Below are 26,955 nucleotides of genomic sequence, written 5' to 3' on the forward strand. Positions count from 1 at the left end.
AAGAATAAATTTTTGTATTTATAAAGAAAAGGAGAAATTGAAAGGTAAAATAGGAATGTAAATGCATGTAAAATTTATTGGGTATCATGGTCTTTATATGTGACAAGAATATTAAGAATGAATGTAAAATGTTAAGAATTTTTATATGTATAAAGGAAAAGAGAAATTGAAAGCTAAAGTAGTAAATGTAATAAAATGAAGTAAAAATTTATTGGGTATCAAAATATTATGATTCTTATACATGACAAATGTTTAAAATTGAATTTTAACTCTAATTCAATTTATAATTTTATAAGATTAATTTGTAAAATAAAATTTATATTTAATTATAAATTATAATATCATATTAAGAAATGAATTTTTAAGTATAACTTAATATTAAAAACCAGTTTCTAGAAAAATATTTACATATTATATTTTATAAATTAGTTTTATTTATAAGACTTAAAATACGTGCTTATGTCATTGTATATATTCTTGTTTATTTAGCACAAAAGAAAAGAATTCCACACATTTGTTTAGACCATACTCGCCATATTGAAACACAATATTTTCATACATATCTTGGTCGTTTTCGTATTTCAATCAAACTGCATCTATCTCTGCATAATATTCATTGTCTAACCGTCCAAAGAATTTTATGTTTTTACAGATGTTGTTGTTGTTGATTTATGAGCCCATGAGTTAGCTTTCCCCTTTAATGACTATAAGTATCATTGAATCAAAAGAGAAACGTCTTTAGTCAAGAAATGCAATTAATCAATTGTTGAGAAGTCGAGATGTCACTTTATTCTAACCCATAGAAAAAAAGGAAAAATCTACATCAAGAGAAGTATAGTCAAATAATTGAGGGTGGAAAGTTTACTAACCTAATTTAACTTGAATTTATTACATCTTTGACTTACAAGATTGACCCGAATTATTCTATGTTGTTTTTGTCTATATTTATATAAAGTTTAAAAAGATAAAAAGATTATATTTGTTAAAATTAAAGTTTGAAGATATAAGTTTGTTAAGATCGACAAGAATATGTCTTGTCAATAAACAATCTTCTTCTTACAAGATAGCATATGTATCATCCATTTTTGTTTTTCAACCATTAATTTCTTTTCATTTAATGTTAAATATTATTATTTGATGTGTATGTAGCTTTCAAATTCAAAGATAATATTGGTATGTACATGTCAATTTCAACGATCAACTGTGACGACTGTTTGCAGTATTTGGGGAGTGGATAATTTTATAGTTTATATTAAAGTAGTATGTATATAAAATTCCCAGTTGAAAAAATTAAAGAATTCTTTATAGACGCCCTTCCAGGTTTTGTTGAAGTAATTGGATTTTGGGTTCTCATAACCAGATTCCAGAAAGTGATATTATTTCTTTTAGTACAGATTTTGGTTAGCTTGAGCGTATTTTTATATTGTCTTGTCAAGGTTAAAATTCCTGCGTGGAGAATTTAAGGATGGATTAAGTTCGAAAAAAATGTTATTTTTTAATATGGGTTAATTTTAAATTTAATCCATTTAAAATTCGGTTTATTTAAGTTGAATATGTGATGAGTTAGGTTGATTTACTAATCTACTTAATTTAATTTAATTATTTATTAATTTATATTTTAATATTATTAGTTAACATTTTCTTTTATTGGATTTTAGATGAGATAAAGAAAAATATATTTTTAAAAAAAGAAAATATTATGGATTTATTCAATTCAAGACTCTAATATTATAAATAAATAAGTGACATTATTGTATTGTTGGGTTTAGTGCTTGTTCTTAGGTTACGTTTAGATTGTTTGATATTTTTTATTTTGAATTATGTTCGGAGTTTAACATCATTTTAAAAATTTATTTAGATTTGACTTGAAAAAATTAATTTTTTTATATTTGAAAAAAGCTGTAATTAAATAAACCAATAAGCCAACTCATTTAACTCACCAACTCGTGTTGGGCCGAGTTGAGTTTGAATATTTTTGGCTCACTAATAAATGAGTCGAGTTGAATTGATTCACTAAGTGACTAACCTGTGATGGGTCGGGTCAGATCAGACCGGATTACCCGTTTTGACAACACTAATTCTATGTAATTATTCTTAAGCTTGACCAAATTCTATTTATCTATGATATTTTTCTTAAATTAAATTAATCTATTTAAATTTTTGACCTATTTTCTAAGTTTTTTAACAGTGTATATTATATAAATATTTATGAAATCAAACAATAAATTTACCTGTGCTAACGAATTTAAAAAATTAATAATCTTCTTTATTAAATAAAACAACCATTTGATAATTCTTGTTTCAGTATAGATATCTCATTCTGATTTGATTCCAATGAGAGAAGGACATATTTTAGATATAGGATATCTCATCTGGGTTAAATATGATTTTAGTCCTTAATTTATCAAGTGAATTTGTTTTTAGTCCCTCTTTCAAAGTAAGGTACATTTTAGTCCTCCTCCTTTAGGAAACCATAATTTTTCGTCCTCCAAATCCAACAGCGTTAAAAAAAAGCTGAGCTGGCTAACGGTGTAATGCCACGTCATTTTTTTTTTGAGTCAATCTCCCTTCCTCACTGGTGTCGTCTCGACTCCGTCTCCAAGCAGTTCCTCCTCTCCAACCTGGCCCTCCACGGCAAGACCCGTCTGGACTCCTTCGCGGTCTCCACCGCCCCCTGCGGCCATTGTCGGCAGTTCTTCCACGAACTTCGCGACGCCTCCGATATCTAATTCATGATCACCTCCCACGCCAACCCTCACTTCACCTCTCTCTCCCTTCCTCTCCCACCACTTCGGCCCCCACGATCTTCTCTGCACTTCCTTCACCTTAGAGCGACCCTCAGATCGGCGCGTTCTCGTTTTCCTTGATGACTTCGCCGTTAAATCCTCACACTCTCTTCTTCAACTCCCTTAAATCTCGAGGCTTCGATCTCTATTTCCACCTTGCCGATGACCCCCAATTTCAGATTTTGTTGATTCGAGTCATGATTTTGTTGATCCAAAACGTAACTAAGAAGAAATTTTCTGAGTTTATGGGTTTGATTTGGGGTTTTTTGGGCTGCTGCGTTTTCTGGGTTTTGTCTTGCAGGTGAGGAGGAGCTTCGCCGTTTGGATGTTCGACGGTGTTGCTTGGGGCATAGGGAAAAGTCTCACGGTGTAGGTTTCCTAGAGGATTAGGGGTTTTGCGATTCTGATGGTTATGTTGTGGAGGCTCGTGACGACGGTGAATGGTTGCTCATGGTGGTGGTCCGATGCGAGCTTGCAGAGGATGACGAAGGGAGAGTGGTGGCAGAGAGATTGAACTCGTAATGGCACTGCTCGTATTGGGTGGTGGCGCGATGAGGTTGCTCGTGTCTGAGTGTTGATGGTGGAGGTGCGTGATGGAGGATGGCGTAGGGTTTCTGCAGCAGCAGTTTCACGGTGACATGATGGCTGGCCGGCGCGACGTTGTGTTGGCAGTGTGGCATTGACGGCGGGAAAGATTGACGTGGCAGAAAAGCTGGGAAGATTTGCTCAGGTCAAAACAGAAAAATGGCGTGACACTTCACCGTTAGCCAACTAAGCTTTTTTTTTAACGCCGTTAGATTTGAAGGACAAAAAATTATGGTTTCCTAAAGGAAGAGGACTAAAATGTACGTTACTTTAAAATAAGAACTAAAAACAAATTCGCTTGATAGATTAAGAACTAAAAACATATTTAACCCTTAGAAAATTCAATTATTTTAGTACTTCTATAATTTTATTTTTATAACTGATGAATTTAGTTAGTTTTTAAATACAATGGTTTAAACACTTTTACTCTCTACCAAATTTCCTAATATTGGATAAGAGTAAAAATTGGACTAAAGGTTTTGTTCATCTCCATTTTACGTTTACCTTTCTATAAAAAAAAATAATCAAACAAGAAATATCTAGATCTCATTTAAAATATTATATGTTAATATTATGAAACAATTATAACCATAAAGACAAACAGTATTGTCTATATTTTCTCTGTAGTGGGGATTCAAGAAAAGATTAGCTTGAAATTATATAGACTTGCATTTTTATACATCAGTGTCACTAAAGCTTATGTGTTTTTTTCAATTGGAAAAAAGAAGCTTATATATGATTTTAGTCTTTATTTTAAGTTATAAAATGGGATTTAAATACAAAAATAATGTATAAGAGGAATAAAAATCCTATAATTATGATACTATAATGAAGCAAGTTAATTGATAAATTATGCATTGACAAAACAAGTAACACAATCGCTGACCGGAGAATTTTAAGAATTGGGAGGCCGCCATTCTAGAATATGTTAGATAGGAAACTGGACTTTACGCTTTCGTATATTTATACTAAATATTTTATTTGAATAATTCGTTTATATTAACATGTTCAGTTTTTAATACAATAAAAATCATATTCGTAATAATTAGAACTTTAATTTTATAATTTTTATTAATAATGAATAAAAGTGAATTAAGTATATGTTAGATTTTTACTAGTTGTTATTTGTTAGAAATTAAAATTGATACATCATTAGTAATAAAAAACACTAAAAAAGAATTAAATATTATAATTTTTTTATTATATAAAAAATGAAATATAACAAACAGTCTTATTATTGTATTTTTTAAAAAAGAATGTAAGTAAAAGAAGAACAGAGGATGCCCCCAAAACCTTGCGTCAGCTTCACTCTTTGATATTCATAGAAAGAAACACATTGAGACCAAAGTTTGTGCTTATAAATAGACGTCAGTCTCTGCCAAATACCCACAAACCAAACATCTTCTTCTCCTTCTATTCTCGTATTCTTCGATCTCTTTTATACCATCCATTAATAATGGCTGTTTTCACATTCGATGACCAAACCACTTCACCTGTAGCTCCTGCTACCCTTTACCAAGCTCTTGTGAAAGACGCCGACAACATCGTACCAAAGGCGGTTGATTCCTTCAAGAGTGTTGAAATCGTTGAGGGCAACGGTGGCCCCGGAACCATCAAGAAAATCTCTTTCATTGAGGGTAAGATATACATCTTCACTTTTTTTCTGCATGTTTTCTCTATCTGCATTGTAACACTATCATCACACATGAACAGATGGGGAGACAAAGTTTGTGTTGCACAAAATAGAAACAATAGACGAGGCAAACTTGGGATACAGCTACAGCATTGTTGGAGGTGCTGCTTTGCCAGACACTGCAGAGAAGATCACAATCGACACTAAACTCAGTGATGGCCCCAACGAAGGCTCAGTGGTAAAGCTGAGTATAAAATATCACAGCAAAGGAGATGCACCACCTAATGAAAATGAGCTCAAAGCTGGCAAAGCCAAGAGTGATGCTCTTTTCAAGGTCATCGAGGCTTACCTTTTGGCCAATGCTTGATCGGAACTTGAGTCATTATCCACATCTTTCCTTATATTATATTATATGCAAGACTACCTTAAGTTCATTTTCAATGTAATGGTGTTTCCTTTCTTTTCGCCATTGATGGCAAAGTAACGTGAGGGGTTGATATCTTTGTAACTCACTTCATCAATAAACTATCATGAAATATTGCATCACCTCCGAGTTTCTTTTATTGTTTATGATATGAAGAATTTAATCCAGGTTTTTAACATTGGTCGCCCCGAATCAATGTTAGTAAATTGAATTTAACTTTTATATATATATATATATTCATCAATATTTCTATACACAAATCAATAAATATTAAAAATTAGAGGTTCACCAAACAATAACCATGTTACAAAAATGACATATTAAATCGGTTTAGAAATCGATATTGTCTAAATGTAATAAGTGGAACACATATAATATTGGTTGTCTAAGTTGAGGCTTCTTAACACTGAAGGATTGCCGAAAAACTAGAAGAAAGAGACGAAACCAATGATGTTTTTTCTAAACGACAGTAACAAAGCTTTTCAACGACAGCAAGGACTCCGTTATTCTTAAATGCAACTGTGGTGAGTGAGAGCTAGGGTGAGAACGGAGGATCAAAACACAAGATTTACTGAAAATTCATATAAAGAGAGGAAAATGGAACAGTGGAGATTCTGGAAAAGAAAATGAAAACAGAAAGGAGGGAGGTGCAAAAATGGAGAAGAGAAGACAACGACACTAGAGAAGATGAAAAGCTCTTAAATGAAAGGAAAAAAGAAGCAAATGCATTAAAAAGTATACAGTTCTATTAAATAATAACAATGTGAATCTTGTGCATTCATCCACGATATAAAGATGTTTCTAAATCACTGTTTCAAAATATCACAAACAAAAATATGTCTATGCTTCGTGAAAATTCTTTCGACCTATACAATGGAATATATCCTCTATTTAATCTTTCATATTAACTTCTATCTTCTTTCTCAATATCAAATATTGTTAGAATATGAACCAGTTCATCATATTGTCTATGTTGTGTAATCTTCAAGAATTCGTCATAAATAGGATATTCTTGTATGATGTGTAATGTTTGTAATCACTCATTCATACTTCATAAATTAATGCATGGGGTTAGTATAATGTTTCATTGCTCTGTCTATTAGATTGTTGCAACTTTAATCCATTTCTCAAATACTTTTGTAAGTAGCAAGTGATATGTCAAAACGGGTAATCCGGCTTGACCCGGCCCAAGTTGGTCACTTAGTGAGTCAATCCAACCCAGTTCACTTATTAGCAAGCTGAAAAAATTTGAGGCCGGCTCGACCCACTACGGGTTGATTCACTGACTCCTTTAATTATAAGTTTTTTTTAAAATAAAATAATTTTAATTTTTTTAATTCAAATCTAAATAAATTTAAGTCTAAAATGATGTTAAACTTCAAAGACAAATCAAAATAAAAAATATATATTATACAATCCAAGCTTAATCCAAAAACAAGCACACAAACAAATAATGTTTTTAATATTGACAATTTTTGTATCACTTGTCCATCTATAATATTAGATTCTTGAATAGATAAATATATAATATTTTTCTCTCTTTAAAACATTTTTTTTATCTTATCTACAATATAATAAAAAAAAATACTAACTAATAATATTGAAACACAAAATAATAAATAATTAAATTAAATTATGTGAGTGGGTGAGTCAACACAGATTCAACCCGGGTGAGACGGATTGAAAACTAACCCGCATAAAAAGATTACATTAAGTTGGTTCGCGAGTTACAATTCATTTTGACAACACTAATAAATGTACATCTCTTTTGTTTTGAAACCTTTTCCCATTGTAATAGACATCGTTTTGTATAAGTGAAAGGTATTAGATTAAATCCACCATAATCAAAAGTGTGCAAAAAAATCAAATAAATTTTGCATACACGGAAACTTCACCCAAAAAAAAAATGAATATGACTTGATCTACAATTATTAATAAAGTAAACAAGAATAATCTTTTCTCACTCTTTAACTAGACGATTCAACATTTAATAAAAGCAATTAATACTATATTAGTTATTTCATTGAATCACATTTATGAAATTATAGTTCACTCACATGAAATTATTATAAAGCAACAGCAATCTTAAATAAAGCATAATAAATAACTTATCGATAAATTAAATTCTATGAATTTTCGTGGTAGTCTCCTTTATTTTGTTTGTGAATGAAAACCAAATATAACAATAAAGTTAACATGTTAAATACATTGCACACTATAGTATGTCCAATTGAGTCTTATTATCAATATCAAATCTTAAATCCCAACAAACATGTTAAATCACAAGAAAATGAAGGATTTGCTGGACATATATACCTAATATATATATATATATATATATATATATATATATATATATATATATATATATATAGTATTGAATATATATATTTTATTACACTCTTACTAAAAAATGTACTCTTACAATTAAAACAAAAGATAAATAATTTTTTTGTTTTTAAATTTAAATGTGAAATTAGAATTTGTTTTTATTTTAGATTTTAATATGTTTTATTTTTAAACTTTAAAAATAAATAGATATTATATTTTTAATCTAATAGTATTAATTTTTTTTATATATTAAGTGAACACTTTAAGTTAATATTTAAGTTGTAACTTTTAAATCTAAATTATTCAAATGTCATCTTAAAATATTGTTCAATATATAAAAAAAATCAAATTTTATATCTAAGTGAAAGAATTAAAAATATATTTAATTCTAAAAAATTAAATTAAATTCTACATAAATTCATTACCGTAAAAAAAAGAGCCAATGTTTAAGTGATAACATATTTTATTTATAATTTATTGAAAAAGAAATCAACCCCTGACGTGACTTTGCCGTCGACGGCGAAAGAAAGGAAACACCATTACATTGAAAATGAACTTAAGGTAGTCTTGCATATAATATAATATAAGGAAAGATGTGGCTAATGACTCAAGTTCCGATCAAGCATTGGCCAAAAGGTAAGCCTCGATGACCTTGAAAAGAGCATCACTCTTGGCTTTGCCAGCCTTGAGCTCATCTTCATTGGGTGGTGCATCTCCTTTACCGTGGTAAGATATGGTCAGCTTTATAAGTGATCCTCCGTCGGGACCGTCGGTGATTTTAGTGTCGATTGTGATCTTCTCTGCAGTGTCTGGCAAAGCAACACCTCCAACAATGCTGTAGCTGTATCCCAAGTTTGCCTCGTCTATTGTTTCTATTTTGTGCAACACAAACTTTGTCTCTCCATCTGTTCATGTGTGAAGATAGTGTTACAATGCAGATAGAGAAAAGATGCAGAAAAAAAGTGAAGATGTATATCTTACCCTCAAGGAAAGAGATTTTCTTGATGGTTCCGGGGCCACCGTTGCCCTCAACGATTTCAACACTCTTGAAGGAATCAACCGCCTTTGGTACGATGTTGTCGGCGTCTTTTACAAGAGCTTGGTAAAGGGTAGCAGAAGCCACAGGAGAAGTGGTTTGTTCCTCGTAGGTGAAAACAGCCATTATTAATGGATGGTATAAAAGAGATTGAAGAATATGAGAATAGAAGGAGAAGAAGATGTTTGGTTTGTGAGTATTTGGCAGAGACTGGCCTCTATTTATAAGCACAGTCTTTGGTCTCAATGTGTTTCTTTCTATGAATATCAAAGTGTGAAGCTGACACAAGGCTTTGGGCATCCTCTGTTCTTCGTTTACCACTTACATTTTTTTTTTAACAATATAATTATAAGGCTGTTTGATATATTTCATTTTTATATAATAAAAAAATCATAATATTTAATTTTTAGTAATAAAAAATTATATTATTTTGTAATTTTAACTTATATTTATTACATAAAAAAATTAATATTCATATATAATTTTTTGAAAAAAATTACCTTCTAATTTGTATTTTAAATTTTAAATTTTAGTGTTTTTTATTACTAATTATGTATTAATTTTAATTACTAACAAACAACAATTCATAGAAATCTAACATATACTTAATTCAGTTATATTATTACAAAAAAATTAAATAAAATTTATAAAATTAAAGTTTTTATTATTACAAATATGATTTTTTGTTGTATTAAAAACTAAATATGTTAATATAAACCAATTATTCATATAAAATATTTAGTATAAAATATATGAAATCATAAAGTCCAATTTCCTATCTAACAACTTCTAGAATGGCGGCCTCCACATTCTTAAATTTCTCCGGGCTGCCATTGTGTTATTTGCTTTCTCAATGCATAGCTTCTCAATTAACTTCGTTCGTTATAGTATCATAATGATTTTTATTCTTTTTTTTGCATAATTTAAGTATTTAAATCTCATTTAATAAATTAAAATAAAGACTAAAATCACATAATCTTTTTTCCTGATTAAAATAAAAACATAAGCTTTAGTGACACTAATATATAAAAATGCAAGTCTATATAACATGCTAATCTTTTCTTAAATCCTGATCAATATCCCACTAAAAAGAAAATATAGACAAAAATGTTTGTCTTTATGGTTATAATTGTTTCATAATATTAAAATATAATATTTTAAATGAGATCTAGATATTTCTTGTTTGATTATTTTTCTATAGAAAGGTAAACGTAAAATGAAGATGAACAAAATCTTTAATCCAATTTCTACTCAGTATTAGGACATTTGGAAGAGAGTAAAGGTGTTTAAACCATTGTATTTAAAAACTAACTATATTTATCAATTATAAAATAAAATTATAAAAGTATGAAAATAACTGAATTTCTAAAATTTTTCCTCTTCTCCCATTGGAATAAAATCAGAAAAAAGATATCCTATACTAAAACTTTCAAAGAATTATCAAATGGTTGTTGTATATGGAAAAAGAATTTTCTAAAACATAATTTCTTTTATTATTTTGAATTTTCTAATTTCCTACTAACAAAATAAATCTTCCTTCCTCTCAACTAAATTCCTATATGTCCATTTCCTTCCTTTTTATTATATGTACATGCATAACAATATATATTATCAATGTATATGTTAAAAATATTTATTTATAATAAATCTTATTTTGTAGCATTCTATTTTTAACCATATTATCACTAATAAAATAAGACAATATAAAATTAATAAAATAAAATAGATTTATCTCAATTTATAGATATAATATTAATATAGTTGTCTAATAGAACTAATCATAATAATAAATATATTTAAAATAATTACTAGACAACTAGTGCTCTCTACTTTCTCATTTCTATACAATTGGGACTTACACTCACACTTGGTGACACCACTCTCTACTCAAAACCTTAAGACAATGAGTTAATGGGTCTTTCATCTTTATATAGTGCTCTACTTTCTCATTTATATCCAATGTGGAACTTAGACTCACACTTGGATTCTCACCACAACCTACTCCTCATCTGCTCACACATATAAGATGATCATTGTAAAAAAACAAACAAGAAATACAAAAAAATAACAACAAGGTAACCTAATGTGCAAAAGAGAAATCGTAAGACAATTAAATCATATCAAATATAAGCTAAACATGAATTAAATACAATAAATCATATAGATACATATAAACAATTGTTAATATAGTTAATTATCGGGATACATGCCTTTGATACTGGGTTTCATTGTAGGCGTGCACTTGTTTATGCTCTAAAGAGTCATAAACATAGGGACTATCACTCTACCACTCAGTAAAATTAGTCTCTTCACACCTAGAACCAAAACAATCTAGTGGTTAGAACCTCTTCTCATTCTCTCCCCGTACCATTCCTCTCTATATGAGTTTAATAATCGGTAAAATATTTGCTTACCTCTTTACTAATTCCACAATGTCAATATACGCTAAGATCATCACCACAAAAAATTTCTCCTTAAAATTCTATTAACACCATCGTTATATTTGTCCAACACCATAATCATCATAAATGATACTAAACAATACTATAAACATAGATACAAATAATTTTGGAAATAATTTTTGTTTGGTTAATTTTAAAAAAATGGTTAAAATTTTACAAAAACTAATTACACAAAAAAATGGTTAAATTTAAAAAACAAAAGGTAAAATTGGAAAAAAAATATAAACACCAAAAAGTTGAATTTGTTTATATAAAAGTATAGAAACAAAGTAAATAATAGTTATATGATAATTAAATATAAAAATATTTATCAACAACAAATACAAGCATCATCAATTCCCATCATATCATGCTTTTATGACATAAAATTTAGGGTTAAATTGTTATTTTTTTGAAGAAAAATATTCATATCTATTTGCTGGTCGTTTAATATAGAAATACAAGTAATATTAAATTATTATATTGAAATTTGACGAAAATAAATAATATTACTTTCTGGAACTGGTTAGGAAAACCCCAAACTCCAATTACTTCAAGAACGTCTGGAAGGCCGTCTATAAAGAATTGTCTAAATTTTTCATGGCGGCCAGTTTTAAAAATATACTACTTTAATATAAAATATAAAATATGAAATTATCCATTCCCGCAAACAGAGCAAACAATCGCCATTGTTGAAATTGAGGTGTCTATGCAATTTACATTCTTTGAATTCCAAAGCTGGAAGATAGCAATACCTGACAAACACATAAAATAATAGTATTCAACATCAAATAAAAAGAGTGATAGTGGAAAAATAAGAAAGAATGATGCATGCTCATGTTTTAAAAAGATTGTTTATTCAGATAAAAAGAATGTTAATGTTCTCGGTAAACAGATGAAGGCTCCAACTACCCTGTTTCAGTGTGTCAGCTTTATATTCGCATTAACAAACACAGTAACACCAAAGCTTATCCTTATAAATAGAGGCCACTCCTCTGCCAAATACCCACAAACCAAACATCTTCTTCTCCTTCTATTCTCATATTCTTCAATCTCTTTTATACCATTAATAATGGCTATTTTCACATTCGAGGACCAAACCACTTCTCCCGTAGCTCCTGCTACCCTTTACCAAGCTCTTGTGAAAGACGCCGACAACATCGTACCAAAGGCGGTTGATTCCTTCAAGAGTGTTGAAATCGTTGAGGGCAACGGTGGCCCCGGAACCATCAAGAAAATCTCTTTCCTTGAGGGTAAGATATACATCTTCACTTTTTTTCTGCATCTTTTCTCTATCTGCATTGTAACACTATCATCACACATGAACAGATGGGGAGACAAAGTTTGTGTTGCACAAAATAGAAACAATAGACGAGGCAAACTTGGGATACAGCTACAGCATTGTCGGAGGTGCTGCTTTGCCAGACACTGCAGAGAAGATCACAATCGACACTAACATCAGTGACGGTCCCAACGGAGGATCACTTATAAAGCTGACCATATCTTACCACGGCAAAGGAGATGCACCACCCAACGAAGATGAGCTCAAAGCTGGCAAGGCCAAGAGTGATGCTCTTTTCAAGGTCATCGAGGCTTATCTTTTGGCCAATGCTTGAATTATTACCAAAAGTCTTTGATTACACATGTACCCGAGTTTCCTTGTGTGTTTATCTTAGAACCTGGCTTCCAACGTCACCCAGTGTTTCCTTCCTTATTTTTATTTTGTCCCCAATATCTTTATATTTCAGTTCATCAATAAATTATAATAAATCAAAGAAAATTTTAAACCTTTTTTTTTTTACTGGGAGTTTAATATGATTATATTGTAGGTAAGATTTAAGTTTTTCTATGGCAACGAGAAGTTGACGATGGAGTTTTAAAAAACTTATAAACAACTCTATCCCATTTTTCATTTGGTTTGACTTTAATTTGACTTTTAAGTAAAATATTGTTTAAATAATCCTTAATGAGACATCTATTATAATTGGACTCTCAATAAGACTTAATTTTTGAGTTGTAAAATTTCTGCCTTACTATAAAATAAAATGAATAGAGTTGGGCTAACTCATTTTCAATCTACCGGTATGAACTGAATCAGCTAATTTTGACAATCCTGATTTGACAACTTATATATATTGCTTTATCTTTCTACATATTAGAGGAGTCAAATGATAATATTTCAACATAATGATTTAACCTTTTTTTTGTGTGGAGAACAAACATCACTGCTATCGATTTTCCTGTGTGGTAGAGAGAGGTTGTGTGTTGTTTTTACACCTGAAGGAGGTTGTTCTTGGTCTGTGTCCGTAGCATAACATCTAACCATGTTTTCTAATGTTGTTTTACCACTTACATTTTCCAAGTTTTTGGTGCTTTGTGATATCCATCTGCAAATCCATATATACATATTCGAAGCAAGGACAGAGCGCATCATCAAATTTTTTAAGTATGATATAGTTTAATGTACTCAAGAAGACAATCGAGGATATATATGATCACAAAAGATCACTGTCAAGATTACAGACAAAGCACAACATTTCAGGAATTTGGTCTTAGTACACAGCCGTTGAACAAATCATTGTCTCTGCTTAATAGAATCCAGAGAGCTTTAGTAATATGATTGCGTCCCGTTGAGCAAGTTCAGCTCTAAGGATAACTTACTTGGTGGAGAATGGAGACACCGAGCGAGATTAAATCTTTTAATGTGTGAAAACTTAAGTTAAAGTGATTTTTAATTTATATATATTTGAATAATTATTTGAGATTGGATGATGTATAAATTGGTTGGATGTTGATAGTGTAGTGATTCTCAGGAATTAAGTGTTATATTAAGTTGAGTTCATGATATATTAAAGAGTGATTTAATAAGATTATGTTAATTCTATTACTATCCTATTTATATAAAGAAATATATATAGTGATGAGAGATGAGAGATTCTATAATTTAGAGTTTCAATATGAAAAAAATATCGAATTTTATAGATATGAAGAATTTACTCTATCATACTGATAGATGATATACTATATAAATAGTAAAATCTAACTAGAATCACTTCATCAGATAACATATATATGGATAATAGTAAAATTTACGATTCGACACATTTTGGATAGTTACACCATCAATAATTTAATTTCAAAACAAACTTTTAAATATATTTTTAGTTGTTTAAGTTTCAGTAAAAACTAAAATTAGTTCATTTTCGAAATTTAGGTCAAATTTCATCTTTCAGTTTTAAAAATGTAAAGATTTAATTTTTTTAATCAAAATTTGTTAATTTTATTTTAAGTTTTTTCATGATAATAGTTGAATTGTTTACCTCGTTTGATACGTTTTTATTTTAATATTAATTAAAAAAATATTTGAAACGTTAAATAAATTTAACAAAATTTGATTAAAATAATTAAATTTACGTAATTTTAAAATTGAGATTGAATTGGAGTAAAGTTTTGAATGAAACTAATTTCAATTTTTATTGAAAATTAAATAACAAAAAATATATTTAATCCTAAATTTAATTTTCTTAAAAATAACAAAATATCATAATCAGCCTATTTATAGATTTAAGTTAACTTTTCTGTTGAAAATGTCTTAAAATTTTATAAGTTTAATATTTATACATAAATATAAAAACTCTATACTTTCAAATAAATAAAAAATATTAAAAAAAAATCATACAATCACACGACTTCGTTATAATTTAATGGTATAGTTAGAGAAAATAAGAGATCAATAAATAATTAAGAATTCAAATATAATTATAAGTCTCATCAATTATAAATAATAAAATTCAATAACATATAAAAAAGAAGATTCATAATTTTTTTTTTCAAATTTTATGTTAGAGGTACTTCAATCTCCTTTTTAAGTTTGGCCCTAGTATTATTTTTTAGTGAATGTCCTCCGTAATTCCTTTGGAAAAACCCATATTCGTATTTGTATTCTCACTCAAATATTTATTAGATACTTTTTATAAAAAAATAAAATCAAAATAAATAAAACAATATGTTGCCTACTATTAAATTTGAAAAGCACACACAATTTACTTTCTTCTATGCTAAATAAAACAGAAAAAAATTTAATTACATAAATTTTAAAATAAAGTATCACATAAACTAAAGATCTTTTAGTTATTTACGGTCTGCTATTCCATACTTGATTTAAGAAATTATGTATTATAAAAAAACTTAAAATTTAAATATTTTAATTACTTTATTTAAATGAAATATTTATAAATAAATAAAAATTATATGTATTTCAATTTTTTAAAATTGTTAAAATACTTGTTAAAATTAACATTTTCGCGCGTTACTGTGAATTTCTTCTGCCACAGTTCATTATTAAAAAAAAGTTAACCGGTCTTTAATAAAATCTTTTAATCAATTTTTTTTTATAAATTATAAATTATTTTTTAAATAATCTCATCTTAAAAATTGTTAATAATTTAAAAAATAGTATGAAAAAAAAATGAACTTAAAAAAATAATAAATTTGGTTACTCGTAAATGTATAAAAAACACCATTTATTCTATGTTTTCAAGAAGTCAAAAGTTCAAGCCTCAGACAGTGGCGCTCTACTACTCAGTATTTCACATGACGTATTACTTGGGTGTTGTGAGAGGATATTCCGTCTAGAAAATAATTCTTCGAGATTACATATACATTGAATAAGAGTAAAACGATTAATAAGTAGACAAAATTAATATGGTGATGTTTGGTGATTTAAATATTAATAATACATTAATTGTAACTTATCTATTTTTACCTTAACTATATATTTATTAATTACAATTGAATTGTGAACAATTATATTTTATTTTAAAATTTGTCAATATTAAAATTAATTATTTTACTGATTAATCACTTTTGTTCGGTCTTGAGGATGATTGGCACGAATTCAATATTAACTTTAATTTTAAATTGGTTTTGATATTTAAATTAAGTAATCACATTTACTTTTAAATTGATCTTGAAAGTCATATGTTTTAATTATATTTTTGTGTATATTAATTTTTTTATATAGATTAGAGTAACTTAATTATTTTTTAATATATTTTATATTGTTGATAAAAAGAATTATATTTTTAAGTTTTATTATGAAATTACTCAGTCGTTGGATTTTATGAATTTTTGTATGTTAGATATTGTTTTATGATTAAAATATAATATTTACATACTCAATATTACATATTTTTCAAATATCAATTAGCATCTCACGTACTTACTTAAGGACCTAATTAGTTATTTATTCTATTATTGTTCGTAAATTTAATCTATATGTATAGTTTAGAGATATTGTTTCAAGGTTCAAACCCACTTGTATATCAGCTAATAACTTGTTTATTTTTAAAATAATTAAATATAAAAACCAACAAATAAAAAAAATTCTAAAGATTCCTTCGTATATAAGTAACAATTCATCCCTGCAAATACAGAAAATAGTTGCCATTGTTGAACGTGACGTGTTTAGCGTTATCTTCTTTGAATTTTTGTTTCTTTAAGGAAGCTTCTTTGAATTTGAATGCTTCAAAATCGCAATATTTGACAGACATATAAAATTAATATTTAACATTAAAGAGCAAAACGATTGAAATGTTATTGTATAAAATACTCAAGTGAAAAAAAAAACTTCAAAAATTAAAATTAATGAAATAGATGAAAATTGAATATAGACTTACACACATGGGTTAAAACAAACATCACACGTAAATTGCTTCAAAAATTATGTCTGGTTATTATCTCTTCAAAATAGAGACAGGGAAGTTGTGTGTGATTGAAACACTGAAATGAAAAGAAAATTTGCACAGAAAATAAATAAAAAAAAACTGGAAATAAAAACAGAAAAGTAGTCAAAGAAGAATTGAATATCTCTTAAAAAAGATTGTTTATTTTATTTACAGAGGGTAGTGTAAGAGTGAGTCAGCAACTTCATTCACACTATGGTATGGCAAATACATTCATACCACACCTTTGATTCCTTATAAATACATGACACTCCTCCTCTGCTAAACACCCACACACAACACAAAAACATCTTCTCTTTCGATTCTCAAACACCTTTAAGCTTCCATCATGGCTGTTTTCACATTCGACGACCAAGCCACTTCTCCCGTGGCTCCTGCCACCCTCTACAACGCTCTTGCTAAAGACGCCGACACCATCATCCCAAAGGCTGTTGGTTCCTTCCAGAGTGTTGAAATTGTCGAGGGCAACGGTGGTCCCGGAACCATCAAGAAGATCTCTTTCGTTGAAGGTACCATTTTCTTTATATTTTCTGTATATGCATAGCTGTGAAATGTGAACTGTGAATGAATTAATGAATGAATTAATGAATGAATGAACAGATGGAGAGACAAAGTTTGTGTTGCACAAAATAGAAACAATAGACGAGGCAAACTTGGGATACAGCTACAGCATAGTTGGAGGTGTTGCTTTGCCAGACACCGCAGAGAAGATCACAATCGACACTAAAATCAGCGACGGCCCCAACGGAGGATCACTTATAAAGCTGACCATATCTTACCACGGCAAAGGAGATGCACCACCCAACGAAGATGAGCTCAAAGCTGGCAAAGCCAAGAGTGATGCTCTTTTCAAGGCCGTTGAGGCTTACCTTTTGGCCAATCCCTGATTTACAAACTCATCCAATATCAATATCAGTCATAAGAAGCTTGCTTATATGATCATATCGAGAGTTTTCTTGGCTTGCATAAAGTTTCAGAGTGTTCTTAAGTTAAGTTGGCTTCCATTTTAAGGAGTGTTTTCTTTCTTGCTTCCCTTTGCTGCATAATTGTGAGAGCTCGTGGCTATCTTTGTATCTTTCTTCGTCAATAAATGATAATAAAGGAAATCATTACTTTAACTTCTGTCGGTGCTGTGTTTACTGTAAGAGTTTATATAGAATTTAACCCAAGTGCTTTCTTTTGGGTAGACAAAAACAACTGCATTATTGCTACCTTGGGAATAAACCTTGTTTTTTATGAATGATTTGGATGGTGTTCCATCAGCGTAATGAGAGAAGTCAAATGATGAACAGCATCAAGACGTTTCATTTCCTAGTTAATAATAAGGAAGCTAGTTTAACTCAACTATCTGCACCATTTTGGATGTAGACAGCAATCACTATGTTTAATTTTTTTTTTTAAGAAATTAAAGGTATATTTAAATAAAATAATCAATTATTAACTATTTTACATATTCAGATTATTATTATATTTAGTATTTTACTTATAATTTATGTGAATGTATTATTATTTGTAATTAATGAAAAAGGTAAATTTAAGTATCTACTGCTAGATGGATATTTTATAATTGATATTTTTAGCCGAATTGTCTTAAAAATTATTTAAATAAAATTAACTTATTATTTTTTTATAAATGTATTCAAGATACTGACAAATATTAAAGTTGTAATAAAAAATAGTGATAGAATTTTAGATACCTAACACGCATTATGACTTGTATATATTGAACTGTCAACTTGAATACGACCCATATTATCATATACACGTCATCTTGTGAAGAGTTTTACAATGACACCCAACTATTAAAATAAGTCTAACTAGTTTGATTTTATCAAACTTTTTCATACAAACTTTCCAATGAGAAAAAAAAAACACTTTTTCACAAATTAAAATTGGCCATGTACAAATCAAAATAATTTTAAAAAATATATACATAAAATTAATTTTAAAAATTAATTTTATTTTTATAGACAAATTCATTTCAATATTTTTTTCTCTAAAAACGTTCATGAAAAACCTGGTCCAGATTTATATTTATATATACTATTCTATTATTTAATAAAATAGTAAATAAAAAAAGTTATGAATATTAGATAGATGGTAATTTTTAAAGGGAGTTTAATTATTTTTTAAAGAAACAAATAAGAGAATCGTTAATGGAATTGTAAGGCAAATTTATTTAAGTAGTGAGAGATATTTATCTATTTAATAAAAGCATATTTATTTAAGATAGATTTTCTCGTTCAAACGTAAATATTTGATTGTAATTACATATCTAATCTGTAGAGCGCTTTATAAAGTTTATATTTATATATAGTATTATAAAAAAAAAATTGACGTACTGACTTTTTCATAGGCTAGAATATTAGATGAGGACAAAAAGAAAATTATTGGAAAGAGCCATTATAAAATTAAAAAAAAAAAAAAACACTATGACAAGAGACCGACTTTATGTTACTAATCATGATAGAGAAGTGAAATAATGAAAATTAATATGATATTCTATTTAAAAAAGAAGATAATTAAAGTAAATTGGACTTAAAAATAATTTGTAATTTAAAATGAATTAATTATCGTTAAAACATAGTTATTGAAACATAGAGAGAGTGCAATGCAATTGATGCGCCTTAAAATATTGAAGACGGTCTCCCAACAACGACCTTCACCAACACTTGCATCTTAACTATTCTGCGCTTAATTTCTTAACTTATCTCTTCGTTGAAAAATCTGTCACTGGAACCTCTTTTTCAAATCTTTTATTCAATTTCGCCGGCGGCTTTTGAACATCTAGGTTTTTTGCTTTAAAACTTTAATTATTGTACCATATTACACTGATACATCTCTAACTATTTCAAAACATTACTAATGTATCATTAGGAAGATGATTATACTACGATATCACAAAACTAACCTCTAATTAGTGTGATTATATGTACCCACATTAAAAAAATAAAAAAATAAAAAAATAAACATGCGTCTTGAAAATATTCATCTTTTGAATACACTCTTCTTCTTTTTTATTTACCATAAGTCATTAGTCAAAAAGTGTGAACTATTAATACAACTTATTTTCCATAGTTAAGTGTGACTAATAGTCTCAACTCACGAGATTTGACGGTGCATATAGACACCATCTACCATTCTCTATTTATATTTATGAGTCAAATCATAACTAAATAAAATATAGTTTAAATTTCTAATGAACAGTTTAAACTTTTTATTAACAATTATAAATACATTAAATGAAAACGATATAGTTGTCCTAGCCCATAATAATATGGATAAAAAAAATATAATAATATAATCCTTCCCTTATATGATATAAAAATGTTTTAGTCATAATGAGATATCAACTTCACCCAAAACTAAACTTTAATTACAATTCACATAGCACATCTAAAAGTGAAGTCCCATACCTGTATTATTTTCTCATCCGTCCTTATAAATTATATTCCTAATCATCCTAAATAATAACAAATTTTCAACAAATATTTTAAGGGTGTAAAATTTTTATATAAATACATAAAAAAGATGTAAAGATATCAAATATATAAAATATATTAAAATTTAAAAAAGAATTAAAATTATATATTAATTTATATAAATATAAGAAAGAAAAAAAAAAGGAGCCAATCCCTATATCAGTATTAAGAACCGCCTCTGATTCTAAACTCTGACATTTATTTATGCCTCCAAATAATAACAAAAGTATACTTAACGTAGGTATAACAAAACAGGGGTGATACTTTTTTAATTACTTGTGATTGAAAATATCAAATTTTAATTCTAAATAATGATCAAATATAGTAGAAAGATAGTACAGAGAGAGAAAATACTTTTGATGCATGTGTTTATTACAGTGCTGTTAAAATATGTGGTAATTATCGAGTCAATCCGGTCCGAGTTTGAGTCGAGTTTTGAAAAAATATAATTTTTATGTGGATTAGTTTTCAATTTGGTTCACTTAGAAACTGACTCAGGTTAAACTCGTGGTGAGCTGGGTTGGTTCCCCAACCAATTTAATTTAATTTAATTATTTATTATTTTGTGTTTCAATATTATTAGTTAACATTTTTGTATTATATTATAGATGAGGATAAAAAACAAATTTTATAGATTTATCTATTCAAGACTCTGATATTATAAATGAACAAGTGATACAAAAATTATCAATAGTACGCTTGTATGATATTTTTTTTATTTTGAATTGTCTTGTCTTTGGAGTTTAACATCATTTTAAATTTAAATTTATTTAGATTTGAATTAAAAAATTTATAAATTTTTTATTTAAAAAAAACTTATAATTAAGTGAGCTAGTGAGCCAACCTGTTTAACCGATCAACCTGTTTAACCGATCAACCTGTGGTAGGTCGAGCCAAATTCGAATTTTTTCAGCTCGCTAATAAGTGAGCCGAGTTGGGTTAGCTCATTAAGGCCTTGTTCATTTGAAGGAATTTGGAGGAGAGTAATTGAAGGAATTTGAGAGGATTTGAAGATAAATTTTTTTGTTGTTTATTTGAGTGAATTTGGAGGTAAATTAGAGTGTATTTGGAAGTAAATTTTTTTAATCTCTCACGTCAATAAAATCCTACATTAAATCTCACAAATTTTACCTCCAAATACACTCTAATTTACCTCCAAATTCACTCAAAGAAACAACAAAAAAATTTATCTTCAAATCCTCTCAAATCCCTTCAATTACTCTCTCCCAAATCCCTTCAAGTGAACAAGGCCTAAGTGATCATCGAGTCGAGTCGGACTGAATTACCCGTTTTGACAGCTCTAGTTTATTTTATATATATATATATATATATATATATATATATATATATATATATATATATATATATATATATATATATATATATATATATATATCCTTACATGTGTATTATCATAAAATGAATTTCTATATTGACAAAATACCAAAGTATTTTGTAAAAGAAATAAAATTGTAACGGTTGTGAAATTCTCTTTGAGTTTTCATATGTGAAATAAGTTAATTAGTTTGATTTTTGGATATAGAGATTTCACACCAATTAACTATTAATCTTTCTAATTTATTAATATTATGAACATGATAAATTTATTTGGGTAAAATAGTAAATGTTTTCTTGAACCCTTTTTCTTAAATATATAAAAAAAAGTTTTAAAAATGTACTTTTGCATTGGCCAACCCATAAAATTTTTGTGAGCATTTCCATATATATTTTTTCTGTAACTCATGTGAGTTATAGCCAAATTCTATGGATTGGATTAATCAAAGTCAAACTCTGTGAGTTGGACTAAACTGAGATACACATGAATCTTTACGCTACAAAAAATATATTTTTTATTAAAAGTTTATTTTTCATAAGACATACTAATTAGACTTTAAGATTTTCATGAAAATTAATATTTTAACATTGCAATCACAAGCGTTTGATCAATTAACCTACATACAAAAAAAATAAATTAGAGCGATATAAAAATTACAAAAATAACGAATTTAACTCAAAGTCCGACTAAACTGTATTTACATAAAATTTGTCAAACCAATTCAATTGAGTTTGATACCTAGTATATACTCAAAGTTTGTATTCCATTCAAAAATCAATTATCAAATCGAAATAAATAATTATTTTATTGTGTTTAAATATAACATTATATGTGTTGAGTTAATTGACTAATATAAATAAATATATAGGTTTTTTATATTTTATTGAATTTTATTTAATAATATATTTATATTAACTAAAGCATGATGGTAACATTGTATTTTAATATTAATTGTTAGATTGTGTAATATATTTACAAATATGACATAAAATAAAACTACAGATGATAACAAATATAAAAGATATACAATATGTTCTTTTCGTGGACAATTTCTTATTATAAAATATTTAGTATTTTATTATAAAATATTTAATATTTTTTATAAAAAAATATTTTTCATGATTTTACAGTAATAAAAATTAAAAAATTCTGTTCAAGCCAAATTATAAAACAGTTGTACAGTTTTAAGCTGTAAAAGTGTGGAGAGCATGCGCATACCATAAAAAAAAAATAAAAAATAACCAAAATAAATAAATTCAGTGTACTGGTTTTAGTTAGACCAATTAGGCCCGTGAATGGAAAAGTTAGTATATGTATTGACTATGAGAAACACAACTACAACAAATAACTAATTAACTGAAAACATAAATTTTGAAAACTTAATGTAAGTCCTAAGTTTTTAAGTACGAGGTGGAGTAGCGTCAATCTGTAATTGATTATATTAAACTTTTAACCCAAAAAAAATAAAATTCTTCCATTAAATTCGTAATTAATATTTAACTAAAGGAAAAAATTACTCGATTATATTTAATTAAAGGAAAAAACTACTCGATGATATTTAATTAAAAAAAAACTACTTGAGTCATGTCAGTTTGGACAAGCTTAGTATAATTGAGTTGGTTAGAATCAATGTTCAGTTAAGTTGATCAAGATCTAAATCGAGTCGAGTTAATTAAAATTCAAGTCAAGCCGAGTTGGATTAACTTCATGTCAAGTAAAGTCCAATTAAGTGGAGTTGGACCTAGGTGAGACCATAACGAATAAGGTAAAATTTGATTAAATCATGATTGGTCCATATTAGATAGAGACATTTGATAAGAGGATCATGTCAAACTAAGTTAGATCAATTTCACGTGAAGTCCAATAAAGTTTATCCATACCAAGTTGACCTAAACTACAAAGACAAAAATATGATTTTTATAAAAAAGTAATTAAATTCTTAAATTTTAGATGATGAAATTTTAATTTTAAATTTTAAGTAATCCAAATACTTTAATAAAAATCTGAAATTTTAATTTCTTTCGACATTACTTATCTAAACAACATACTTTATCGTAAACATTTCAAAGTTCTTTTACAGATATTTAAGGCATTTCAAAATCTCTAAAATGTCTTGTCCATTAAAATAGATTAAGACTCACACTAATTAACATAAATAATTTGTCTGTCAAAAGCTATAACGATGCAAGGTAGAAATGAATATTATCATATCGGTATGAAGTTCTAAAGGTAAGATGGGGAAGGAGAAGAGGACACTATCAAAATGTCTAAAGTTTATTTGATTTTTGTGAGTATCAAAGTTAAAACAACATATCACAATCCTGAGCTGTGTTTAGAATAAAGGAAATTTTCTTTGGAAATATTATAAGGATTGTGGGGTGGTTAAGAAAGCATGAAAATTTAATATCCTTGTATATATCGATGTAAATTTGTATAATATTTTTACATAGAGTAGTCAAAATGGGTCACAACCCGCAGACTAACCTGATCTATCACAGGTTCGAACCGGATTGAGTTTGAAAATATTGTATTTTTTTTATATGAGTCAAATTTAAACCCGGCTCATTTAAACCCAGCTCATGCGGATTGAATTCGTGGTGGGTTGAGTTGGCCCACCAACCTACCTACCTAATTTTATTTTATTAAAATTTAATTTTAATTTTATAAAAAAATATTTATTATTTTTTTTTTGCTTGAAAAAATTATTTAAATTCCTTATTTTCAAAATTAATTAAACACCCATGTTGGCAGTGAAATTTGGGAGTAAAATTTGTTTAAATTTGAATTATAGAAAGTTTGAAAATTTTTTTATTTAAAAAGAATTTGTAATTAAGTGGACGAATGAGCCAACCTATCTACCCACCGACTTGTGGTGGGTCAAGTCGGGTTTGAATTTTTCTGACTCGCTAATAAATGAGTCAAATTTTTTCACTAATTGACTAACTTGTGGTGGGCCGGATTGGATCGAGTGACCTGTTTTGACTACTTTATTATAAAAAAAAGTTTTGTATACCTATTATTATATACTATATTTCAAATATGCTAACAAAAGAATATTAAATTTGTCATGTGGAAGATTTACTCCTTCCAATTTGTAATAATGATCCGTGTTAGTGTGTGACCCGATGAATTCTTGTCTCCTAGATTTGACTTTTGGATTTAACTTTTTATAAATATTTTAATAAATTCTATATAAATAAAATATTTTGTAAATTCAATTTAATTCATACATAAATTAAAATCGTTTGAAAAAAAAATCTCTAAATTAACTTATCCATAAAATAATTATATTTATAAAAAAAAATATTTGAAGTATTCTAGAAACTCTCAGTTGACAAAACTGTTGTGGGAGGAAGTTGACAGTAACCCGAAGCGCCTATAAATTAAGGCCATACCATAATCCATAAACTCACACACACACACACACTCAGTTGATCTATCTCATCGTTTCTTTCTACTTTGATCAGAAAATTATGGGTGTTTTCACTTCCGAAAGCGAACTCGTTTCTCCAGTCTCCGCTGCAAAATTGTTCAAAGCCATTGTCATAGATGCCGCCAACGTCTTCCCAAAAGCATTACCAAACTTCATTAAGAGCGCAGAAACCATAGAAGGAGATGGAGGACCAGGAACCATTAAGAAGCTCACTCTTGCTGAAGGTAAACATCAATTACTTATATGTAATATAATATAATTCATTTCATGTTTATGTATGTGAAATGTGGAGACAGGTTTAGGGTTTGTGAAGCAGCAGGTAGATGCAATAGACACAGAAAACTATGTGTACAACTACAGTGTGATCGAAGGAAGTGCATTGTCAGATACATTGGAGAAGATATCTTATGAGTACAAATTAGTGGGAACCGATGATGGAGGATCGATTGTGAAGTGCATGAGCAAATACTATACGAAAGGTGATGAGAAACTCGCTGAAGAATTTGTCAAGGCTGGTAAGGAGAGATCTGCTGCATTCACTAAGGCTATTCAGGATTTCATTCTGGCTAATCCTCATTACAATTAATTAACCCATCTCCGTGTTATCGATATGATACAATTCTCTCTCTGTTTCTTCATCCTGTTGTGTTGCTTTAAGTTTCAATAATTAACGTTTGATCTTGCTTTGAGATTGTTCCCAAAGTGGTCATGATCATTATATCGGTACTATTTGTTTTACCCTTTTGTTAGGAGCGTCTCTGGCTTCAACTATAATATGAATGCATTATTATTACTTTATGGCTTACTTGAAATGGAATCAGAGGTTGAATCTACCATAACAGAAATGTTTATGTTTAATGTTCAATAGTTATTCAAACGTAAGAACATATATGTGGAGAAAATATATATATATATATATAACTTACGACAAAATAGCAAGAGTTGAAGCCTGAAATCACGAGATGCAAACCCTACGAGGATTTTTATATTGTGATCTGATAATTATTTTTTAAGATTTTTTAATTTAATTTATTTGCCAAGTTATTAAATATTTAGGCTAATATCTTTTAAACCATACACTCATAAGCACTGTTTAATCAGACATCAGTTTGGACAATTTAAGAAATTGATGGACCAATCCTAGAATACTTTTAGAAAAATAATATATTTATGAGAAAAAAATACAAATATACGCAGCTTATCGATTTATCAATGTTGTTCAAAATAAATTTATTATTTTTCACTTGTAATTTAACAGTAAGGAACGAGGATGGTTGAGTATTTTCTTTTATATTGATAATCACGTTCTCTCTTTCTTATTCGTTAGAAGAAGAAAAATATTCTTGGTAAACCATTAAGAGTTGACACCATCAATAGTGGATACTCAATTACAAGAGTCCAAAATTTGATTAAAAGGACAATTGTGTACACGAAAATATATCAACTTTGATTATCCAATTATAAAACAACGGAACAAATAAAAATCTTAATTCAACTAGAATTGAATCACTAAATAGTAAACTAGTATTTTTTTATGGGTTTAAAAAATTAATTTTGAATACTATACCTTAGTGTGATCTACTTTTAGAAAGAAAAAAAAAACATTTAAGCTTAAAATTATGTACCAACAATTGTTTGTACAATAGGTAGATTTTTTCAAATAAAAATAGTAAAATTTATTCATAAAGTTATAACATTACATCAATAATTTTATCCGATTACTA

General features: G+C 28.1%; 5 protein-coding genes across 5 annotated transcripts; 4 read left to right on the forward strand and 1 right to left on the reverse strand.

Moving 5' to 3' along the window:
- The first annotated feature begins 4,756 nt into the window (after positions 1-4,756).
- LOC124842312 (pathogenesis-related protein 2-like) lies at positions 4,757-5,550 on the forward strand. Its single transcript, XM_047318770.2, has 2 exons — positions 4,757-5,008; positions 5,085-5,550. Exons 1-2 carry the CDS (start codon positions 4,828-4,830, stop codon positions 5,369-5,371), a joined length of 468 nt encoding a protein of 155 aa, XP_047174726.2. The 5' UTR covers positions 4,757-4,827; the 3' UTR covers positions 5,372-5,550.
- Positions 5,551-8,204: 2,654 nt separating this feature from the next.
- Positions 8,205-9,000, reverse strand: LOC124842306 (pathogenesis-related protein 2-like). Its single transcript, XM_047318765.2, has 2 exons — positions 8,741-9,000; positions 8,205-8,664 (listed from the first exon to the last, which is right to left on the reverse strand). Exons 1-2 carry the CDS (start codon positions 8,919-8,921, stop codon positions 8,378-8,380), a joined length of 468 nt encoding a protein of 155 aa, XP_047174721.1. The 5' UTR covers positions 8,922-9,000; the 3' UTR covers positions 8,205-8,377.
- Positions 9,001-12,131: 3,131 nt separating this feature from the next.
- LOC124842295 (pathogenesis-related protein 2-like) lies at positions 12,132-13,037 on the forward strand. Its single transcript, XM_047318756.2, has 2 exons — positions 12,132-12,489; positions 12,566-13,037. Exons 1-2 carry the CDS (start codon positions 12,132-12,134, stop codon positions 12,850-12,852), a joined length of 645 nt encoding a protein of 214 aa, XP_047174712.2. The 3' UTR covers positions 12,853-13,037.
- A 4,197-nt stretch (positions 13,038-17,234) lies between these two features.
- Positions 17,235-18,098, forward strand: LOC124842296 (pathogenesis-related protein 2-like). Its single transcript, XM_047318757.2, has 2 exons — positions 17,235-17,489; positions 17,581-18,098. Exons 1-2 carry the CDS (start codon positions 17,309-17,311, stop codon positions 17,865-17,867), a joined length of 468 nt encoding a protein of 155 aa, XP_047174713.1. The 5' UTR covers positions 17,235-17,308; the 3' UTR covers positions 17,868-18,098.
- A 7,126-nt stretch (positions 18,099-25,224) lies between these two features.
- Positions 25,225-26,024, forward strand: LOC124842315 (nodulin-13-like). Its single transcript, XM_047318774.2, has 2 exons — positions 25,225-25,455; positions 25,528-26,024. Exons 1-2 carry the CDS (start codon positions 25,272-25,274, stop codon positions 25,815-25,817), a joined length of 474 nt encoding a protein of 157 aa, XP_047174730.1. The 5' UTR covers positions 25,225-25,271; the 3' UTR covers positions 25,818-26,024.
- Positions 26,025-26,955: the final 931 nt, after the last annotated feature.

The sequence above is a fragment of the Vigna umbellata genome, chromosome 1, assembly GCF_029865625.1.
Source record: "Vigna umbellata cultivar VRB3 chromosome 1, Vumbellata_1.0, whole genome shotgun sequence".
NCBI lineage: Eukaryota > Viridiplantae > Streptophyta > Magnoliopsida > Fabales > Fabaceae > Vigna > Vigna umbellata.

Excerpts from the sequence above, each read along its gene's own strand:
- LOC124842315 (XM_047318774.2), top strand. The coding sequence starts at position 25,272 with ATGGGTGTTTTCACTTCCGAAAGCGAACTCGTTTCTCCAGTCTCCGCT. Across the intron at positions 25,456-25,527 it reads GAAGCTCACTCTTGCTGAAG|GTTTAGGGTTTGTGAAGCAG; the intron begins GTAAACATCAAT and ends ATGTGGAGACAG.
- LOC124842312 (XM_047318770.2), top strand. The coding sequence starts at position 4,828 with ATGGCTGTTTTCACATTCGATGACCAAACCACTTCACCTGTAGCTCCT. Across the intron at positions 5,009-5,084 it reads GAAAATCTCTTTCATTGAGG|ATGGGGAGACAAAGTTTGTG; the intron begins GTAAGATATACA and ends ACACATGAACAG.
- LOC124842306 (XM_047318765.2), bottom strand. The coding sequence starts at position 8,921 with ATGGCTGTTTTCACCTACGAGGAACAAACCACTTCTCCTGTGGCTTCT. Across the intron at positions 8,665-8,740 it reads GAAAATCTCTTTCCTTGAGG|ATGGAGAGACAAAGTTTGTG; the intron begins GTAAGATATACA and ends ACACATGAACAG.
- LOC124842296 (XM_047318757.2), top strand. The coding sequence starts at position 17,309 with ATGGCTGTTTTCACATTCGACGACCAAGCCACTTCTCCCGTGGCTCCT. Across the intron at positions 17,490-17,580 it reads GAAGATCTCTTTCGTTGAAG|ATGGAGAGACAAAGTTTGTG; the intron begins GTACCATTTTCT and ends ATGAATGAACAG.
- LOC124842295 (XM_047318756.2), top strand. The coding sequence starts at position 12,132 with ATGAAGGCTCCAACTACCCTGTTTCAGTGTGTCAGCTTTATATTCGCA. Across the intron at positions 12,490-12,565 it reads GAAAATCTCTTTCCTTGAGG|ATGGGGAGACAAAGTTTGTG; the intron begins GTAAGATATACA and ends ACACATGAACAG.